The 17,404-nt window shown below is 38.6% G+C and overlaps 1 protein-coding gene across 3 annotated transcripts in view; it reads left to right on the top strand.

Annotated features, from left to right (window-relative positions):
- The first annotated feature begins 536 nt into the window (after positions 1–536).
- Positions 537–17,404, top strand: part of LOC106964784 (H(+)/Cl(-) exchange transporter 5-like) — a 34,392-nt gene continuing 17,524 nt past the window's right edge. The window contains exons 1-4 of one of the 3 annotated variants that reach the window (XM_015060480.1): positions 537–842; positions 1,380–1,526; positions 15,618–15,799; positions 16,872–16,971. In XM_015060480.1, the coding sequence (XP_014915966.1) occupies positions 1,391–1,526; positions 15,618–15,799; positions 16,872–16,971 (418 nt within the window). In that variant the 5' untranslated portion in view covers positions 537–842; positions 1,380–1,390. Of the gene's footprint in view, positions 843–1,220; positions 1,276–1,379; positions 1,527–10,430; positions 10,536–15,617; positions 15,800–16,871; positions 16,972–17,404 lie in introns of those variants that run through there. The other 2 variants (XM_015060479.1, XM_015060481.1) reach the window with 2 other exon arrangements.

Raw genomic sequence — 17,404 nt, 5'->3', positions numbered from 1 at the left:
CTCCAGTTTCTGAGAAACATAAAAAGACAGCCAAATCTGAGTACTCAGATTAAAATTCCACTTTTCAAATTCGTTTGATGATCAAAGCATTTTCTGGATTAATTTAGAAACTGACTATAATCGATCCGACCTCCAAGATTTACGAAAACATCGAAGATTGATTAGTAAAACTGCTCCACTGACCCATTTGAAAACGCCATACACATATCAATAGGAAAAGCAATGACTCTTCACTCGACTAGTTGTCCTGGTATTTAGTTATTTAGCATTTTCTTATCAAGTGCAACAGTGCGACCGGAAATAAATATCCTAATGCCTCCAAAATAAAATTCACAGTTTGACGTTTTCAGAAAAGAAAGGAAAAGAACATTTCGATTCACATCACAAAGACATGAATAGATCTGTAAAAACACACCTCTGATGTTGAGTATATGATGGTAAAATTTGTTACGTTGTGATTGAAAAGCAGATTCGAAAGTTTTGAAATTTGAAGGACAAAACCGGAAGTTGTAGCCATGTATAACATACATGACACTAGCTTACATGTTGCAGTTTAAGTGGTAAAAAAAAAAAAAAAGAATCCGAGTAAATACCGAAAAATACAGTCAGTTCCAATGTGTCGTGTTCGGACAGATAAATCATATTTAAACCCGCTCGTTTCGTGTTTATGCGCCGTGTAAAAGCCGAGATTTAGCCGCTGTGGAGAATGACGCAGGATTTTATCTTCAAGTTTACTGCTGTTGACATAAGCAGTTCCAGCTGAAGGAGAAGAAGAGAGCGGCGGGGCAAATCCGAGTCACAAGACTTCTTCGTCGCCGCTTTTTTCCAGTCGAAGGCTTAAAGTAAGGCCAAAACTTCTCACCTTCTTCTACTTTTCTCATTTAGTCAGAACAGCAACAACACACCAAGTTAGCCTAAGGTACACACTAAGGTATGTGAATTTGCTCGTCAGCAGCAAAGCGCTTATTAAAGCCCCAGCTAATATAATCCACCGGGTCTCCTTCTAGTGAGAGCTGGACGCTCGTTCAACCAGCTGAACCACAACGATGCGACAGAAAAAAGTGAGCGGAAGTGGTTACAAAACTTCCCTTTAACTAAAACTGTAGTCATGTCTGGATGAGAGGAGCGGATGTGCAGCGGGTCTTTATAACACCCTCCTCATTTTGAACACTGTTCTGGGTGGAATAAACACACTGGCACCCCGCTGACTTTCAGAGCCAATGTTCCAGTTTTTGTCACGCTTGTATCGGAATTATGCTCTGGTCTTGGACAGAGGTAATTAGCTGAAGTTAGAGAAGGAGGAGGGGTTCATTTTGCAGACACTGGAAGTTAAATGCTCCATTTTTAATTTTTGTGTGTGTGTGTGGTTTGAGAAACAGCCCCTGGACTTATGGAGAACCCCGGCTACAGCAGCGGCTTCGACGGCCTTCATCACCCCAGCGACGACGACGATGACGAGATGGTGGACATCGCGGGAGCCACCCTGGACTTTTCGACCACAGATGACGTCCCCCCGCTCAGCTCAGGTAACCTGCACGCGCATGTGGAGTCACCACTGTACAGGTGTCGACCGTTGACCGAGGTCTGGTATCAATTTGGGTCCTGGCTGACTCAGATTGACCCACGCCTGACATTATTCAGTCCACTGACAGCTCTAGATGTGGTAGTCTTTCATTTTAGCCAACAAGTTTCATCTTACTGGATGAAACATGCACGTTGAGCACAGGTTCCCTGAAGTAACCCCAGAAAGTCTTAAAACCCTAAGTCTGTGGGTTGGGTTCATATTGGTAAGTCTGATATATAGATCATATAAAATCTGAAAAGTTGCAACATGCATTTGTATTCGGCCCCTGTGTGGTAATGTTTCATCGAAACCACTGCAGTTTGTCTTTGTCACTGTCCATTTTGTTTCCAAAGTAGCTCAAACGAGCTTGGTCGGATTGCATCCATAGTGTCTGTGGTTGGAAACGTTTAAGTCTTTTCCCCAAATAATCAGTATGATTTAAGTCTGGAAAGTTCCTCCACTGTGTTTATACTCGTCATTTCTCTCCGGTTGAACGGAGTCTCAAGAGAGATTTGAAACTTGTGCTCCTAAACTTTGTAACCGTTTACCTTTTGATGTACGGACGGCTGAGGCTGTCGAGACTTTTTAATCTTTCTTCAAAAGACCCATTTTTATTCTTTGTTGTTTTTTTTAGTTTTTTTTAGTTTCTTTTATGCTCACAGTTATGGAGTACATTTGTATTTTGTTTTAGCTACACCCACACCACCTCCATTTTTGCCTTATTTATTTGTCTACTCATTTGCATCTGGATCCTGATTAAATCTCATTAAAGTTTGCTACTGCAGCGAGACAAGACTTGAAAAAGTTAAAAGTTTGAGTACTCTTGCAAGGCACCATAGATCCGCATTCTAGTTTCAATCGTAGGAAAGTGTGTAAAGAAGTCATACTCTTTTTTTTTTTTTTTTCTTTTTTTTCTCTCCTCCCCATTGTTGCCCGGTTACTGATGATGTCATCATCAGATAATTAAGTTCCTGTTGCAACGTCCTTGTGATGTTGTAAGAAGGCGACGCGAGTAGATGAGATTTATGGAGATTTAATTACGACTGCATGTTTGACCAGGATGGAAAGTTCTGTCTTCTTTGTTTCTAAACCCGAGCTGCTGTGGTTTCTCTTTAACTGCGGCCCTTTACGAGCCTAAAATGCCCTAATCTAATTAATAAACCAGCAGTTCAATAAATGCATATGCATATATGTATGATGCATTTCACAAAAAGGTGTCCTTAATGATAAACAAATGTGGTGTGTCTGAATAGGTAGCAGAATCTATTTATTCCCCTGCACATTTGAGCTGCCTGGTTACTAGTGACCTCACCGTGCCGGCTAACTCAAACAGAATAAAACGCGCGTCAGCAGGAAGGAAGTCTGGAGAACGTTTTAACTCAACAGTGAGCTGTTCCTGCTGTGTCAGCTGAAGGAAAGGAAAGACGCTTCACTTCACTTTTAAACGGAACTTTCTTTGTAAATTAGGGAGTCTGCAAATTTACAGTCAGACCTCAGAGTGTCCGGTCAAAGTTGTGGGAGGAAAACTGGAGGAGTTTCTTTTTTATTTTTTTTTTCTCTTTGCTTTTGTGACCTCAGATTGTTTTCGCATCAAGATGTGGGATTATCAGAAGAGTTGTGACTCATGCAGGCCTCAGTCATGCAGAGTTGAGTAGAAGTTTCAGAAGACTTCATTGCCTTATACGCTGAACAAGTTTTTGTCTCCGTTCAAATGAACCCAAAGCTTGTTATGAAATTCTTGAGATTTTAGTCCAACTCTTTCTTCTTCTTTTTTTTCCCTCTTGAGGTTTTGGAGTAAGTTGTAGGATGTTGTTGTTGTCTTCTTTTAAGAAAGCCTTAGTGGGTCCTTTTTGACCCGGTGAGGTCATCTTTTTGCAATATCTTTGTAATGAAAAGTTTTCATCACTTCATATTCCAGGTATTCCTCAAGAAACATGTTACTGATGTCATGCAATTAAATTTTTTAATTTACCTTTCATACATTTTCAGAAATAGCATGTTTTATGTTACTACCCCATTCTTCCGTGAGTGGGTCCAAAATGACCCGCATTCATTTCCTATGGAATTTAATGGGAGTCTTTGTTTCTTGCCAATTGTTACTGTCAGGAAAACATTTTTTTGTGAACCAAACACACTGAAACCTAAGTGTCACCCCTGAGTAATTATATTTTACAAAGCAAGAACTCTTACATATAAGTATTATCTTTATTTTTTATCTCACAAATGTGTTTGTGTGTGTCAATCATGAGTCCTGTGACAATGTTATTGTCACAAATCAACATATTAGCCTTCTTTAAAGTTAGCCAACACTAGTTATCTAACCACCTAGCTAACATTACCACCTATACTTTATTGTGGATGTGTATTATTTGTGTGTGTCTCTGTGTGTGTCTGACACCCTGGATAAGAAAACAAGAAAAAGAGTGTGTTGAATGACATGCAAAACCTGTTGATCAATGTGTTCAAGGTTCTTTCTTTTATCATCTCAATAAATAAAATAAAAATTCATAGCTATAGAAATAAATGCATAAATAAATGAGCCAGAAAAGTATAGAGTGCCTTCTTTGGGTCGGGGAGGATGTCCTGCCCCAAGTGGAGGAGTTAAAGTATCTCTGGATCTTGTTCACCAATGAGGGAAAAATGGAGGAGGAGATTGACAGGCGGATTGGTGCAGCGTCTGCAGTGAAGCGGCGTTGTACCAATCTGTCATGGTGAAGAGAAAGCTGAGGTAAAAAGCGAAGCTCCTGATTTACCGGTTGATCTAAGTTCCTACCCTCGTCTATAGTCATGAGCTTTGGGTCATGTCCAAAAGAACGAGGTCACGTTTACAAGCGGCCAAAATTAGTTTTCCCCATAGGGTGTCTGGGCTCTCCCTTAGAGATAGTGTGAGAAGGTCAGATATCCAGGAGAGACTCAGAGTAGAGCTGCTGCTCCTTCATGTTGAGAGGAGCCAGTTGAGGTGACTAGGTATCTGGTCAGGATGCCACCTGGATGCCTCTCTGGTGAGGTGTTCTGGGCACGTCCCACCAGGAGGAGACCCAGGGAAGACCCAGGACACGCTGACGATGTTTCTCAGCTGGTCTGGGAATGCCATGGGTTCCCCCAGAGGAGCTGGAACAAGTGGCTGGGGAGAGCGAACTCTGAGCCTCCTTACTTAGGCTGCTGACCCTGTTACCCGACCCCAGATAAATGGAAGATGGATGGATGGATAAATAAATCTCACACATACACACACTCACATGCATGATACACATAGCATAATAGAATAGAGACAATAATGTTAGCTAGCTTGGTTAGCTAGTTAGTTCCAAGAAATGTGCTCTTTTGCAGCCCCCCACATGCCCACACACACATAATGGATGTTAACATTGTCCATTATTGACATTTGATCATTGCTGTTGCAAAATTGCTGCTGTTGTCATTTTGTTTTAAAAATGTTCTACAAATTGTCAGAAATGTTCTACAAATTGTTCTGAAAACGTTTAAAAAAGTGAAAAATCAAAATATTTCAAACATGAAATAACTCTTGTATGAAATAAAACACAGTAGAAAGTATTATACAAAACATTATTTTGAATCAAACTGACAAAAGTAGCATAAAAAAACACATTGATTGTAACCCGGGTCAAAAAGGACCCAGTCACGGAAGACTGTATAGTCAGTCACTCACGCATCAGGGGGTTAAAATAAGTCAGTGACTTTGTCTACATGCCCACATGCTGGTAATTAGGATTGTAGAAATCAATCAAACTGCCTGACATGAACTCTTTCTCCCTCTGTTTCTGCTTTCGATACTGACCCCTACTGGCGAATTACTGACACATTTAGGAAGCTATGACAAGACACCATATATCTTCAGCCAAAATTGGCTAACGTTTGTGCTCCAACCCCCCAAAATATAATGTATAAGGAGCAGAGAAAACACCCACACAATATATATTTTAATAAATTACGATGCTGACATGGCCCATGTTCCTCATAATCAGTAAGAGATAGATGAGCAATAAATTGAAATGATTTTGAGTTATTTTTTTGCTTAGAAGTGAACGAGGGTGCACTTCCTGTTCCCACAGTGATCCTAAGTAATTCTAAATCCTTGTACGTGAGGATTAAGTACACATAAGTGTTATTGCTTACATCACCTCTGGCACCATCATGTTTTCTTCTGGAGCGATCCTCCTCTTTCCTCTCTCTTCCTTCTCCAGCTCTTTTTGGCGTAAACGCTCAGATTCAACTAGATTGATTGGCAGCACCAGCGCTTCAGCCTTTTCAGGACTTTCCAAAAATTCCTGGAGTGCACCAGACGTTCTCTGGGTCACTCCAGGACCCACTCTTTGAGGCTTTTCCAAAGCCCACACATTCCCCCCTATTATGTTCTTGATGGTAGGGTGGTCCAAGTCTTGCCAAGATGAAAAAAAGTCTGCACCAATTCAGAGATCGTAGCGTCTTGTAAATGTTTTCTCTGCGGATTTCTCAGTATGGGTCTCTCCTAACCTCCACCCTGGCTTTCCGCCACGGCCCTGTTGTGGAAATAAAACCCCACAGATTGATGCTGTCATCACCCTGTCTGAACCAAGAGATGGTTTTAATAAGGTGCTGCTCTGGGCCTGGTTTTAGCCACACATGTTGCATGAAATGTTTCACTAGGGTTGATTTATTTATTTTTTCTTCTCTTGTTGATTCTTTGCCATGAGTTATTATGAGGCCCTATTGGCAAACTCAAAGCATTCTGTTTTTTGCAGTGTCCACGGATCCTTAAAGTCTTTAATTCATTAATCTAAAATTAAGGACCCAAATATCATGTATTCTTTGTAGGGTTTTTTTCTTGCGGGACTTTACTATGAGGCGAAAGTATTGAGTCTTACGCAGACATCTTCACTCACTGGGTTCTGTGACTCAAAGCAGCTAAGGCTACCAGTAACAACCTGCTAATACTTACTTGCTAGTTAGCAAGCGAACAAACAATCTATTAGCAGCTAGCACAGGGTTCATTAACAGCTAGCATTTGGCTCTCTAGCTAACTAGCTAGCAAATGCACAAACTGGCCACCAGCAGCTAACATATGTTTGACTTGATTTCTTTTTTTCGAACAGATTTTTAAAAGCAAGAAAAGAAGCAATCAGAAGGACAGAGAAAAAACAAATACATACATAACCAAGAACAAAATAATTTCTGTTGGAAACGGAGTAGGAAGACATGAACACTTATTTAATCTTACCCCCTTATCTCAATTGGCTCATTAGCAATATGGCTCATTAGCAGCTAACATATGACTTTCTAGCTAGCTAGCATTTCTTTTGAACATCTCTGTCATGATATAGACTTTTAATTTGACTTCTAATGATCTCAAAAAGGCCTTAAAGTCTTAAATTTGAGTTCTTGAAACCTGCGTAAACCCTGCTATGGTTTTAATACAAAAAATGCTTCCATATGAGCATTCAACAACAGATGGTTTCTGCAAATTTAATTATTATGTAGTGACCAGAGATTGAATTGCTAAGAGTTTCATTCTTGGGTTGTAAAACAAGAAAAATGTATTCAGACATTCATATGGATGCTTTCACCCCTTAAGTAGTGCGGAGGGCTTTTTTTCCTCTTTAATTTGCTGAATTTCCAGTTAGCTTTTATCTTTCTCATTTTGCATGCATTGCTCTTTTTACTGCTCTCAATCTCGACTGTGTAAATGTATTTGTTGGATTTATTACCAGTTAGTGTGTTGTTATTGCCTCTAATGACTTTATTGCTGGGCATATTGGCTTACGGTCCTCTGAGTGGTTCAAATAGCAGATCGGCTTAGTCACACTGTGAGCCTCTTGACATGTGATAATGACTGTGATGATTAGAAGCCATGAACTGGACAAATACTGTGAATTAGGACAGCATAACATCAGGACAACACACGATTCCGATGCTGTTTTTGGATATTGCGATGACATTTACTGCACATTTTTTGGCTCTTTTCTCACTTTCATATTCATTACTGTGTCTTTGTCTCGCTAAATCCGGCGAGGAACGTTTCTTTTAAATCTTTAGCTAAATAGAAAATGAACTTATGCTCAAGAAAAAACATTAAGAGACATGGTCTGGACTGATGCCATCTTAATTCAATTTCCTCTGGCCTTGTAAATGTGATTAAAATTCAAAGTGTCAAAGTAATTACAATCAATAATCCAGACATTATGCAGCCACCGTCATTGAGGTCACATGAAACGCATGTTCCCATGGCTATCAGACCTTAAGAGTTCAAAGTTCGAACTCTAGCTTGAACCTGCGTCGTCTTATCCACCTTCGTTTATGTACTTCTGCTGAAGCAGTGCGTGTTTTGGCAGAAATGCGATCCAAGAGATCGCATCAAAATCTTCCTGAACTTCAGAGAAATATTAAAAGATTGTGTACACAAAGTTCCCAGGAGGCAAAGGAAAATATTCCCTCCTTCCCCTCAACCCTCCGGTCCTCTGTGCATGTATGTAAATAATTAATGGGCAAAAAAAACAACAAAAAAAAGAGAGATCTCTGATCAGACCTATTTTTAAATGCATGAAATCATCCGCGGTGCGCTGACATAAACAAATGACATGGAGTAAAGCACAAGCGCTCCCACTGGGAACAGATTGTTAAATGTTTTTGAACATTACGGGAAAGATGTCCTCTGACGTCCCGCCGAGAGGAGAATTGTTCTGGAAACTCGTGAGGGTTTGGTTGCGGCAGAAAGCGTGTGGGAACCTCCCAGTGAACAACAAATGTTGGACTTTTAAGTCTTACAAGTGGAGGAAATGGTGGGAAAATCGTTTTCAGTAGCTGTACAGTAACTTTCTGGAGCAGATCTTCAGAAGCTCTTTCTTGGTAAAGTTCCAGTTTTTGTGTGACATCATAATAAGTTGGTCTTTTCTCACCTTTGGTAGAATCCTACCTGTATTTATGATAAATCATAAATTAGAAAAAATAACAAAACATTTTCTCTAAATATGAAGCTATTGTGTTCCTGGTAGTTAGGTGGTCATTTTAGAAATAAAATGGTTTTGAAAATAAATCTTGCGTATGCTTTATGCTTTCAGTTCTAAAATATCTTTTTTATCCCAAAGAGACATTTTAAATGTTGTCATAACTTGTATCATCCAAGTGTCTTATGAGTCAGGAAGGATTTTCAGTAGCAGTCAATCTTACAACGAATCTGATTAAGCCTCTGACTGAAGACTAACAAATAATTGCACAATATTTGAGCAAAAGAGTAACTTGGATTTAGAGTCAAACTTATTTTCAACTAACGATGAAGGGCGTTTCCGTAAGGAAATAAGACCGGCGTATATCAAAAGATGATGAAACAACAATAACAGGAGAATAATTTTTGGGGAAAATAATTTGTTGCTGAATTTACAAATTATTAGTAACATTTCATGTTTGAAACAAAACAAGTAAGATTCATGTCTAACCAAGTATTTCAGAGGACAAAGCTGTGATCTATTGTTTATTTATCCTGGTTCTCCTGGGGCTTTGAGGAACCTTTTTGTGGTGAGCGAGCATTAATTATTTACGTTGAGAGCAGAGGTGACATCACACAATGCATGAGAGAGACATTGAAAGCTTAAATGGACGAAGCTGAACCACTTCCTGTTTGCTGAAATGTCACTCCCCTTTTAGTACTTCTAATCTCCCTTCCTCAGTAACAACATCCACACTGAAGACTGTTGAGATGCAAACTACTTGCTTATGCTATGTTACTTTCACCGTTAGTTACATCCACCAGTCTTTATTTTATTATTTATTGTTTTTTTAATGCGTCCTTACCTAAAAGGATATTGGATAACAGATAAAATGTTTTATTTCAGTTTATAAGAGATTAAATTTAACAAAAAAAATGCAGAAATGCCTCACAAAATACACACAAACATATATATATATATCTTAAGCTTAGTGAAACTTAAAACTTAAAGTTAAATTTAATATACAAACCTCTAAATTCAAAATGCGATGAAGTACTCAAGATCCACCAATTAATTGGCCAGATATTAGAATCTGCTATTTTCCCCCAGATTAGCTGAAATTATTGACTTTTAAAACATTATTTCTCCTCTAAATCCTGATTATTGCATCAAAACTAAGAACTCTCGCTTTTCATGTATAAATTAACCAATAAAAGTAATGTCGTCTCGTGCTTCTCTCTTGAGTTTTATAAAATTCAGTTTAAAAAGTCAAGAAGATGTACCTTTTTGTATTAAGGAGAATAATTTGTAATTCAAACATTCACAAAAAATGTTTCCCTTTAAAATCTGAATCGGCAGGTCAGACTTAAAATAAAAGTAGAAATCAGTGTGATTGGTGCATTTGTAATGTAATATTGCAGTCTAATCAGGTCAGAACTGAAAGATAATCTTCAGTGTGATGTCTGGACTGTAAGTGTTGCTTCTGATAGCACAGTAGCTTCTTTTTTATTTCAGTTTGAACACTGAAAGCCCGGAGACACTTGAGTTGTAAAGTGTATCATCCAAGATTGCTGAAATGTTTTGTATTGTGTTTATTCATTAAACCATGAAAAACGATGAGACCTTTGAAAAACATTTAGATTCCCAGAACTGAGTGAAAACCAGGTAGTCACCCTGACATTCAGCAGCTCTGTGTACAACATAAACTCATCTGTTTATGCAGTCTTTCACCTTTTTAAACTCTGCAATCTAATTTATTTCCACACTCACCTACCTCTCAGCCTCCCCAAACGTACAGTAAGCTCATTACTCAAGACCTGTAAAAATACTTCAGCAAATCACCATCCACTTCCCAGACAGCTCAGCCAGTCACGAGTCAGCTCCAGATGCTGAGGGAGGGACCAGTGCTGGGGCTTGTTCCTCGAGGAGAAGGAAGATACTTCCAGTTTGACTCGACGGCGGATCCTGAGCGAGGGTGGGGGGAGCGTAACGAGAGATGGGCTGGGAGTTCTGGAGCAAGCAGCTGGATGAGGAGGAACTGGTGGCGGATGGTGAGTTAGTCATTTCTGTTGTGTCCCGGCAATGTGGCTTAAAAGGCGACGTGTTTTTCTCGTCGAACCGCTTGCAGATCTCGTGCCATTAAGAACAAGTTGTTGGTATTTGTCCATCCCGTTCTGTACAGCTGCTAGATCTGCCTAATCGTCTGCTTCCTGTGTTTTAATCATTTCATCTTGTTTAAGTGGTTCTCTCTGCTGTGCACAAGATGCTGACTTTAACTTTTCCACAGCAGAGTTTAATCATTAGGTACATTTACTACCCGTCATATGATTTGGGTCCAGTAACTACTTGAGGTTGCACAATAGTGAAAGGGGTCAGACGAAATCTGACTTTGGTGAAGCTTTTTTCTTTTTATCTTTAATCTGAGTGAGGTGGTTCTGTGTACCTTTTCTAGTCTTTGGACTGTGATTTCTCAAGGCTCTGCTGACTCTGTTGTGACTTCAAAGCTGAGAGAATATCCATCCTGTTGCAAGGTGGACACAACACACCTTTATTATTTTAGCCCCCAAAAATATTCCCACAAATCTTCTTCAGACACGGAGGAAACTTGTTCACTGTTGTCTCTTTTTGTGTGTCTTTCCTCAGGAGATGAACGGTATCCTAAATGCTTGAGTATGTTGCAATGAATGTTTTCAACACAGCCTGTGGACGGCTTCATAGCAATCGCATGCAAATGTCGGGAACGTTGTCATCTTCACAGAACCTAGTTTGTGCTGTCTGAGGTTTCCACTACCTTGGAAAAGCCTAGAAATGCATCGATTAGTTTTGTCCCCGGTTCCAGTCTCCATTGGCCAATTATAGTCGACACAGACTTCTTACTTGGAACTATTTTAAGAACTGTTGTAAGGATGCACAATATATTGGCACCAATATAACTATCAGCAATTTTTTTTTTTTTTGATATGGTCATCTTCCTGAAATAATGGCCTAAGTAATTTCCTTTGACCAAGAGGTGAATTAGGCAAAAAAATAAATTGGCAAAAAAAAATAAAAAAAGACTCAGGTCCTTATTTTAGGAATAAAATAGAATGAATAAAACTTGGCTGATAGTAACAACCAATATTTATTTCCGTCTTGTTGATATTTCTGGAGGGTCAGAGGTTGATCATATGATATTTGTTTGGTCATGTGACGGTGTCAGTCAGACACAAGGCTAGGAAAATGTCTGATATAAAATATTGGTAAATGTCGGTTATTGGCTCTAACATAAAGTTTAAATATCAGATATCGGCCCAAATTTTCATATTGGTGAATCCCTTAAATGTTTCTTTCTAGCCTTCTTGCTCTGAACATTCATTAATTGAGTTTATTAGCAGCAGGGGCGATGTCACACTGTGTGGTTAAGCTAGCAGTCACAGTAACATGTAGGGTTTATTATTTAAATCAAGGGTAAAATAATTAGAATAGACGTTAGCACAGTTAGCATTATTGACCTTAAACACAGTCTCTGAGTGTATTCATTTGAGATTTCCAAAAGACCACAGAGACGTCCAAAACCACCTCAAAAGGACAAAATGACGCTCAGTTCAGCCTCCCTGTTGTCTTCTCCAGGCTTATTTCGCTGAAAGCAAACATCTCGATTGCAGGTACAAGTTGATGTCCTGTGAAGGACGACTGATTCTGGGTAATGACCCAAACTGGAAACCTTTTCTTTTTCAACAGCTTCTTTTATCCTTTGTAACTTTTATGGCTTCATTTTCAAACACGCCACTGTTGCTCCACCTGGCTAACTTTGAGTCTAACAGTAACAACATCTGCACCCAAAGTTTTTGTAGCTAGCAAGACCTGTTAGCACTCTGGCATGAAGTATCTATCAACTGACTAAAAAAAAAAAAAAAAAAAAAAATCAGAATTAGGCGCCACGGTGAAAAATGAGCCGTTTCTTGTTACATTAGTGTCTTGTCTTCCACAGTTATGCCATCAGATCAGCTTATATTAATGCTTTTAGCATTATCAGGCAGCTTTCTGATTTCACCCCAGTCTTTGCAGTTTTCTGTAAGTTTTAAACTTAAAGTCAGTTCTGAAACAACAGTTTTGTCACAGCAAATTGCCCTGAATGTTGTCGGTGTTCAGGTCAGCGCGGCCTCAGAGGAACATACTTCTGCCATTACTCGCTCTCGTTAGTCCACCCTACAGACCAGTTTAACCTGTCAGTTCAGGTGACGGCTGAAAAGCTACTTCTGCTTTTAATGCGCAGCAACATTTTTCTACAGAGCTGGATTTGGTGCGACATGCCGACGACTGTGCAGATAGGAGCTCTTTCAGCGGCAAAGTGTGAAGGAATTCTGGATTCCAGCTGCGTTTCTGGATGGTCGGGGAATGTATTTACATTCTGAAATACGCTGTAGTTCATACTCTGTCACCGTGAAATCACCAAAATCAAATATTATTAAAGTGATTGCTTCGCCTCAGGTGCATTTATATCGTGGGTTTCGGCCAAGGTTGAGCCTGTTGCAAGAAGTAACTCTTACAGTGTATTCACAGTGACAGCTGGACCTGCCTCCTCCAACTTTAACTTGTTCTCAAGTAAAACACAGAAATAAAAACACAATTATATTTTATCGGAAATTGTTGTTTTACCCCCTTAATTGCCCATCTGTATGAGCTTCGAGCTAAAAGGGCCTGACTTCCTGTGTTACTTCCTGTTTTCATTGGGATCTGCTTCTGTGTGGTGAAGCAATCAAACGTTAAGATTTTCTATTAAAAAGCTTTTGTAGCTCACTTGAATATTAAGCTTTTAAAATTTGATCTATTTTAAAATGCCATTGCAGTAATCAAGGTATTTATCTATAATGTTAATATAGTGGAATAACATCATCTAATTTGTTTAACAGAACATGCTACTCAGTATTTTACTAGTCAATAACAAACAATATTTTTTTTTTTAAAAAGTCCCAATTCCACAATCAAAGGTGCTTCTTGGATATTGTTTTCTTCGTTGTTTAAAAACCACAGCGTCATCTGCATACATCTGAACGTTAACATATGTGCACTCATGTGGTTAATTTCTAATTTCAGCAGGACTTCTAAGAGCACCAGATGTTTTGTTTTTTAGTCATTTTAAGGAATAGATTATATAAAAGTTTTTTTTATTAAAAAAATAAAATCCTCAAAAAGAATCCATCAGAATTCGTTTTTTTATCCAAACATTTGTTTATTTGGAGAAACCTGCATGTCATTTTTACCACATTGTGTACTGCTCTCAGCTTCTTTTCCTCATTGAAGGCAAGAAATCATTTTTCTTCTACATGAGTCTGAAACCATTTTGCAGGAATAATCTTGTTGTGAACGTTGTTGACTTTAATTTGGTTGAAGCTGCCAGGGTAAGTCTCTGCGTTACCACATTACTGGAGAAGACCACAGTGAGGGGAAACGGTCACCCTGGTGAAAAGTACGGTGAACTGTACGCTGTTGGTGTCATGAAACAAAATCAAGCTCAGACATTTGCCTCCAGCTAGTAATAAACCAGATGGTGGCAATTTTAAAACATCTGCTGGTCCTGTCAGATATAGTTAAATCTAAACAATTACCGACCACCAAGTCTGTAATTATGTGTCTATGTGGATATATGTTTATATATATGCATTTTTTTCCCTAACTGTCATGATGGACAAAAACAAAAAAAATAGAAAGTGATCTTTTTCCAGAATGAGTTTCTGATGTACGTTATGGTAAAGTGTTTTTAAGTTACGGAACAAGAGAATAGTGTCAAAAAGGATGGTTATGACACTTTTCCATTACATGCACTGCTTTTTTTATTTCTTGCGTTCTTTTCAGGTTTTCCCCAGCTGATGGATCCCTGATCAGTTGTCATCTATACAGATAAGAGTTATTAAATAATATACGTTTCACTGCTGTGGATTTTTCTTTTTTGACTCGATAGCTTAAAAAAAAACAAATTACATCACATCAGCATTGTTGACAATATGGGCCTGAAATTATCAATGAAAGTGATGAGAAAAATTCATCACTTTGTTTTCAACTCTAACTTTTTAATTGCATTCAGTAAGAGACTAGAATATTGCTTTAAAGTGGCTACACTATCGTGCACAATATGGATTCCAATCATTCAGTCCATTTTGAAACATAAATACTGAATTTATTTATACTTTCCTAAAGCTATCCCAATCAGATTTTCTTTTATTTTAAAACATCATAAATTTAAGCTTATCGCAGCAAATCAACCGACTGATGAGGAAATTTGGTCCAATATCCTTAATTTTGGGAGATTGATCAGCCAGTACTCACAGACTTTGTCACTATGTTTAGTATTTTTTTTCCACAGGAAAACAATTGGTATCAATCAGAATTGGCATGTCAGGTTTTTTAAAAATCGGTGACTCATTGATTTGTTTCATCCATCGATGCAGCCTTAGTTAATTTTTTGCAGACGAAATGTACAGCAAAAGCTTGTCTCTTGGTTCATGAACTCAGTGATTTAATTTAAATGTCACAAACGGCACATGACATGACAAAGTGACAGGAAGTGGAAGCAGCCAAAACAATCTCGCTTTCTCTGTGGAAGACTTCTGTAAACAAAAGCGCCGCTGTGCGCTTGATTTATGATTACATCAGCATGTTTAAGTGCAAGTTTTCTGTTACAGATTAATTTCCTGTCTAGTCTTGATAGAACTAAGCTACTCTGTGCTCAGTTATCATGAATATGCTGAAAATATGTTTGATTTTTTATTTAATTTTTTTTCTGTAGTCAAACCTGGTGATGAATTTAAGTGCACCATCCATTAGGTGCATTAGTCACTCCTGGCAGGGAAGACCTGTGCCTCATGCAATTGCACTTTACTGCACCATCTAAATGGAAAAACACTGAGACACACTGCGTGAGTGTGTGTGTGTGTGCGCGTGTGTGAGAGAGACCAGATCTTATACCTCAGCGCAAGTGATAAAGTTCATGCGGCTCCCTTGTTTTTAAGAACCGTGGCAGGTCAATAAAACAGAAAGTGACCCATTTTAAAGCACAACAATGAAGTCAGAACCGATGAGTTGATCATTGACTTCCATGTATCTTTATTCTCCCCCCTCCCCCCCTTTACCTCTTTCCACCTCTGTTCCCTCAGGAGGTTATGATGAGTACAGCGCCGGCAGCAGCAGCAGCAGAGCAGCCGGTATGAACGGGAGCGGCCCCACTAAGCTAGTGGACCCTTTGGAAGACCCGCTGCCTGGGGTGGGCACCTACGAAGACTTCAACACCATCGACTGGGTCAGGGAGAAGAGCAAGGACCGCGACAGACACAGAGAGGTACGCAGTACATTTGAAGGAATAGAGCGAGATTAAACAAGAATCTGGGATAAAGAAGTGTTTACTTTGAGATTAGAAGGCATGTGTGTTATGTCGAAGGTGTTAGCATGGAGGTGTCGCTAAGGCGTAACGGAGTCGGGTTCAGATCTCTGGAGGAAAGGAATCAAAGAACCGTACATCAAATGTTGACAATTTAAAAACCAAAACTAAAACAAGTAATCTGAACAGTTGTGATGAATCAAATTAGCAATTGATTAATCATTAACTCTACTCTAAATGGGTCATTTTCTGAAAGAACTACGTATTAAGAGCTGTAATTAAGGCAACACAGTATGAAAATGTAGGGAGTTTGCTTTTAAGGTTAAAAAAACTTTGTAAATTCGAGCTGCAGCTATCAATTATTTCAGTTATCAATTTAATCTAAATGATTATTTGATTAATCAGATAAAAAAAAGTAGCACATTCTGCAGATTTCTCATTTAAACTTATTTTATACAGTATTTGAAGTACATTAAAAGATGCTGACAAACAATTCAATTCCTTTTGAAATTACGTCTTTACAGACAGGTATTTCTTCTAAATCCCATGGGCAAAATGTACATATTTTTTTGCAGTTTTGGCTTAATTACTTCTCTGAATGTGTTGTTCTTTAAGAAAATTGACTTTCTTTAGGCTGTAAACTCCAATTAATGATTAATCAGTTATTAATTTAGTTGATAATTGTTTCAATAATTATTTAATCACGATTAAGTTGATTAATCGTTTCAGCCCTAATTGCAGTAACACGATTGATTACTGCTTTGTTGTGTTTTCAGCAAATTATCTTTTTTAGAGCCCATATACTTAGTTAGTTAACTGACAATTATTTTAGTAATCGATTCATCACGATAAATCCGATTATTCGTTTCAGCCCTACTGTAAATATGTTCTATTTGCAGGAAATTTAGTGACATATGCACTTTATGTATATGTTGGTAAAAGTGTATTTTTGTTGCTCTTTATTCAATCAATTTCTGTTACTGTGTCATTTAAATAAAGTAAGAAGCACTTTGTTGTCTCTGTCACCCTGCAGATCACCAATAAGAGCCGAGAGTCGACTGTGGCCCTGCTGCACAGCGTCAGCGATGCCTTCTCTGGATGGCTGCTCATGCTGCTGGTGGGACTCATGGCAGGTAGTTCACACACTCAACCTTTACGTAATTACAAGCTTACCTAAATGGTGGGTGGGTCGATGTACATTACACCTGATGAGATGCTTGGATGCTTAAAGCTTGCAGTTAAATCGTCAAACACTGGGTGTTCAGTGCAATTATATTCAAAAATACTTTATTCGTCCCAAATGTTGTAGCTGATACCAGTCATTACAGCAATGATTCAACATTTCTGAAAGCAGGTAGAGTTAAAATGAGTCATATTTACAGTGTCAATAGTCCAGACAAAGCTCTGTTAAATCCAGAGTGGTTCTTCGGTTCATTGCCGCAGAACGAACCTGCAACAGTTGAGTTTTGATTTTCCACAAGGTGAAAAACTGCAGGTGTAGAGTCACAAAATAGAACTGGGACAGCGCTGAAAACAGGCAAGGTGACTTTTTTTTTTTTTTTTTTT

This window comes from Poecilia latipinna, unplaced genomic scaffold (genome assembly GCF_001443285.1).
Source record: "Poecilia latipinna isolate Pla-1442-1.1 unplaced genomic scaffold, P_latipinna-1.0 Scaffold1719, whole genome shotgun sequence".
Taxonomy (NCBI): Eukaryota; Metazoa; Chordata; class Actinopteri; order Cyprinodontiformes; family Poeciliidae; genus Poecilia; species Poecilia latipinna.
Note: the sequence above shows the minus strand (reverse complement) of the source record. Positions and strands in the feature narration are given on the sequence as shown.